Here is a 5,000-nt window from a genome sequence, read left to right as displayed (position 1 = left end):
AAATCTAATCTTTATCATCTTAATCTCATTCTCCTTAAAACGTCAACCATAACTCTAAAACGTACTATGCCACTTTTCACATCATCATTATTATGTATGGCAACTGCCTAAATTATAATTCTACTGATAAACCATATATCATACTTACCGACAGAACATGGATCTCATTTAACTGTGGGTCTATTGTTGCTTTCTGAGTGAATCCAGCGGCAGGTACAGAGGCAGAATCTTTTCCAGATCCATCACTAATATATGTTACAGTATCAGAGTCTATGTTGTAGGTAAAGAAATCTGTCAGGTACTCCTTGTTCCTCTGACCTGCTAGTATGAATAGCTGCCGGGTCCCCTGGAAAGAGAAAGTTATGTAAAGGTATTTGCAACTTCCTTTGGTAAGATAATCTTGAGCAGTTTCATAATTGACAGTCTCAATTCAGAATTCTTAACGGACATGGACACTGACACGGACACACACACACAAAATAAAAATAAATCAGTCAACTTACACTATGGAAGAGCATAGAGTGTCCAATTCTAGATTTAATATCTTGAGGTCCTGTGCCATTCCCTGCACAGTCATCATCTCTTAGCTTAGTCCATGTATTCGTTGCTACATGGTATGAATAGAGACCAGAGAATATTGCTTCGCTAGGAGTGTAGGTATTGTTGCGTCGTTCATCCAGCCCCAAGCTAGAAAGAAACTTTGTCATTATACATGTTCTACATCAGCGTTCATATTTTCCCTTGCCAAAACAAATCTTTTATTTAGAAAAGCTAAAACATTATCAGTAAATATAGATAAAAAGAACACAAATGAGAAATTCAAAGAAAAACGTCATAAGAAATGAGTGTAAAATAATTTCCTTCCTTAAACCACTTACATTACTTTCACTTAAAATTACAATAGATAGTCTAAACATTTTCACAGAAGAAAAAAAAGAAAGAAAAATTCTTGGAACGAATGAAGGAAACATGATCTTGCCTCACAAAAGAACACATGGTCCGTAATAATAAAGCAGATGTATCAACGTAACAAATTGAGAGAAAAGCAAAATATAAACTATTTAAGGCAAATACAGAATCAAATAGTTTCCTCATAAGTATTACTTTGTCAATCATCAGTCTACAGTGAAAACAAAGAACCATATAACCCTCAAGCTCTACAGGCACAAAAATGCTAATATGCTTATTTTTTGTGTACTAAATTTGGATGTGTTACACAAATATCCTGAAAAAATTGGCAGTGTCAGACAAGATCGTGTCTCACACTCTCTTCCTTGAGTTTTTGATTTTCAAATTAATCAGCATGCAATACTACATTCACAATCATATAATATACAAAATACCTGATTTTTTAAGCAAAATGAATGTCTGAAGAAAATTACCATAACTGCAAGCCTATAATATACACTTATAATAGTGCAAACAACTGCCATTACATCCCAAGATGCCCCAATAACCAATGGAATGCCAAGTGCCTGTTGGCTTATAGCTGTATTTACCCAACACTAACATTCAGCTTTTTAAGATTACTAATGCAGTAATATGACACAATGTGCATGTGTGCGTGTGTGCCACAAGTATAAGTAGACAAAGTATCTTCAAATTTTAAGGTAATTTAAGGTGTACCAGAAGAAATCAGTCTGGATTTAACATTATCCAATCTTCACTTTTCTGCTGCAAAGATAAATATAGCTGCCAACCTTACACTTTAAAATGTGTAATTTTAGTATATAGATAATGTTGCACACTGATATCACCACAGCTTTGTTAATGTTCACTGTCAACTACAATTTGGCTTTACCACATTTTCTTGCACAATGACAGGTTCACAAGCACTTCATCTCCAAGGAGTTAACAATTGCACATACCTAATTTCACCTGTTTTCCATATTTTGTCTTCAATGGGTAAGAATAATAAAGACATAAATTGTTGTAAATACTCAAATTTTCATTCTTAAAATCAACAGACTATTTAGCAAATGTGAGTTGATTATATTGTTTGTCTAGGTGTCCTCTAAAAAACACTGAAGCTTAATAAATGGTATGATGAAATACACTGGAGTTCATCAAAGAATTCCATTATATGCTGGGTGTTTTATAGACTGGCAAAATTGGTAATACATAGAACTGTGCATACCACTAAAGCTATTTTTTTTTTTTTTTTTTTTTTTTTTAAAGGCTATATGCAAAAAAATAAATACATGCATTATTTTGCTTTTATCTATCTCTACATACTAATAGCATATCAAATACATTATAGTCCAACTATATATACAAAGCCAAGAACAGAAGCAATTCTTTGCCAATCAGTTATAGAAAAGGAAATCAAGGACAACCAAACCAGCGAGGAAATTTTACATACCCTTCCCACTACGACCATATCAATCTATGTAATTGCACTAAAACCGAATTTTCCTAAACAATAAATAGATGAACAGAAAGAACAAGTTAGAAAAATCTGGAATGAGGCAACATCTATATACCCCCCAACGCACCCCTCCCATCGTGAGGGGGTGAGCACACGGCCTCCAAAGACGTAAATTATTCGATTCTCTACATCCATCACCATCTGATGGTCAAATATTAGCCGGGGGCCTCCAAGAGCAGCTGTGTCTTCTGTGATTTGTGTCCATTTGTTGTTTTCAATGTCATACATATAGAAGTCACTCTGGAAAAAGAGAAAATGTAGATAATGTCATTGTAATCATCATATCAAACCTATAACAAACTGCAGCTTGAAAATAATGTCCTCTATTTAATCTGCATTTCATCATCTAGTATCTAATTCTTTCTACAAAAAAATATATGATAATGTTACATAACATTACAGAACTTGGAAGGTGAGAAGCCCAATGACACCCAAATTTTCATATCTTACATCTTAGTCTTCAGAGTTTTGAGATATCAATATCGTAAAAGTTTCTTGAATGGTTACCGAGTAGCAGAACTACAAGTTTAGAATGATACAGGTACATCAGACCTCTATCTCTATTCTATCAAGTGTGCAGCAACTTTGTATATATGATTGTGCTGATGTGTTAGGATAATACAGTAAGGAAAAAGGGGAAAGAAAGCAAAGAGAGCAAGTGTGGGGTTGAGCAGTCCCATCAAATACCAAGAGATATGAGAACAGGACTGAGGCAAACAAGGACCGACAATATCCCTCTCTTGATATCCCACCAGTCTTTTGTATCCCTGACTAGATCTAACTTCTGTGTACTCTATAGTAAATATTACAGCAGACTAGATCTGGCCCTGTTTGTCTTTTAGAGTTAATCTTAAGACACTGCAATTCTTCAGCCTCACCTTTAGGCCCAGTAGCAAAATGTATCAAATTTTCTTCTTTCACCAAGGTCAGTTTTGATTTTTCATCTTTGAACACCAAAAAATGTTTGTCTCATTCTAGTGAATCCCATGTAGTGAAGTGTCAAAACTGAAAGAAGTTTCTACTGCTATGGTAAATGGAGAGAGAAAGAGAGAACAAGAAATAGCGAATGAACCAAGCAATAAATCATGTATATATCTATATGCACAAATGACAAAAAGTTACATGTAAACCATAAGATGATGATGTGAAATGTAGGGGTACTGGGAAGTGGGGAAGAAGTGTATAATGTAGCAAAACTGTTAGCTTGTTCTCCTATGATTCCTTAGGGAAGCAAGGTATATATGGGGCTGATGGAAGAAACTTCCCAAACAGTACCAGAATTACTTCCTCACACTTCTTATCTTCTATCTACGGCAAAAATAAAGAGGAAGGATTACAGTCCACTTCTTTTGGAGACCCTATGCTCAATTGAACCAACTCAGAATGATTCAACTGGTTAAAATTCAAAATACACTCAGCTGAACACAATAAATTTTGTATATACTTCCCTTAAGATCAAGGAAAGGGATAAAAATCTGTGTGATTAACATGAACCAGATGCATCACTTACTTTTAAGTTTTCTGGAACTCGAAGAGCTGAGTCAAGATATCTTCCTAAGGTGAAAATCTGCCTACGTTCAGGATCCAAACACATCTTGTGACAGGAACGTGCACTTGGCCCTCCCTATTTGAAAGCAATGCAAGGTAAATATCCTTTTATATGGTTGAACTTTCTTTTCCATTTTCTTTTTTTTCAACTAAGAAAAAAAAAAAAAGAAAGAAAAAAAAAAGTGTTTGCACAGTTTAGTACCAAAACATGCAGCATACCTACAATGGTTTAAAATAATTTTCACTTACCTTTGCATGAGTATCACGTGATATACAAGTCCATTCTTGTGACAACACTTGGTAAGACCACAAGTCACTCAAATCCTGGTTGCCATCCCACCCTCCAAACAAGTATATAGTCTACAAAAACAAAACAAAACAAAAAATAATCAACAGATTTATTCACTTTTCTTCTTCCTTATCTATTTTTCATTTCAATATTATCCAGAATTTTAAAGGGAAAGAAAATTAAAAACTTTGCAACTAATGATTACAATGATACGTTTACCTGAGTATTTGTGTCAATACACATTTGGTGACCGCCTCTCATGCCAGGCTGCTGACGACTGCCAGTTGGGGACGGGATGATGGGTGTCCACTGTGGCTTATATTCTTGCTGGCTGATGTATTGTTGAAATAATCCATCTAGGAAAGGAAATGAGAACATATTTTAGATATCAATTATTCCAACTAACAGATACGTTGGAAAAAACAATCAAAATACCACAAACTTTATCTTCACCTCCTATGTGTTGGAGCGTGATTTTACCTCGCGCTGCCTCGCTTATGAGTTTCTCACTGCCATCAAAATCTCCTTGTTCCACAAGGAGTTTGTGAAGCTTTGTTAGTCTAGGATCTTCTAAAGTGACGCGTGTCCTCTTCTCCAGAGATTCAAATGCTTCTGTGTAATTATGCTGGCGAAAATGTTTCAAACACAGGCGGATGGCTTCTCTTTCCCGATACTGCATTCAAAAACAAAAAATATAATTACGTGAGCCATGAAACTTCAAATCATAAATATAAA

The 5,000-nt window shown here is 35.0% G+C and overlaps 1 protein-coding gene across 6 annotated transcripts in view; it reads right to left on the bottom strand.

The window, feature by feature from the left end:
- The window catches only part of LOC125043136 (muskelin-like), a 22,634-nt gene that overhangs the window by 11,584 nt on the left and 6,050 nt on the right, over positions 1-5,000 (bottom strand). For 3 of the 6 annotated variants that reach the window (XM_047639094.1, XM_047639097.1, XM_047639099.1), the window contains exons 6-12: positions 4,719-4,938; positions 4,485-4,621; positions 4,226-4,336; positions 3,939-4,052; positions 2,484-2,668; positions 504-687; positions 149-346 (exon numbers count right to left, since the gene is read on the bottom strand). In XM_047639094.1, coding sequence (XP_047495050.1) covers positions 149-346; positions 504-687; positions 2,484-2,668; positions 3,939-4,052; positions 4,226-4,336; positions 4,485-4,621; positions 4,719-4,938 — 1,149 coding nt within the window. The remainder of the gene's footprint in view (positions 1-148; positions 347-503; positions 688-2,483; positions 2,669-3,938; positions 4,053-4,225; positions 4,337-4,484; positions 4,622-4,718; positions 4,939-5,000) is intronic. The other 3 variants (XM_047639096.1, XM_047639098.1, XM_047639095.1) reach the window with 2 other exon arrangements.

Source organism: Penaeus chinensis, chromosome 33 (genome assembly GCF_019202785.1).
Source record: "Penaeus chinensis breed Huanghai No. 1 chromosome 33, ASM1920278v2, whole genome shotgun sequence".
Lineage (NCBI taxonomy): Eukaryota > Metazoa > Arthropoda > Malacostraca > Decapoda > Penaeidae > Penaeus > Penaeus chinensis.
Note: the sequence above shows the minus strand (reverse complement) of the source record. Positions and strands in the feature narration are given on the sequence as shown.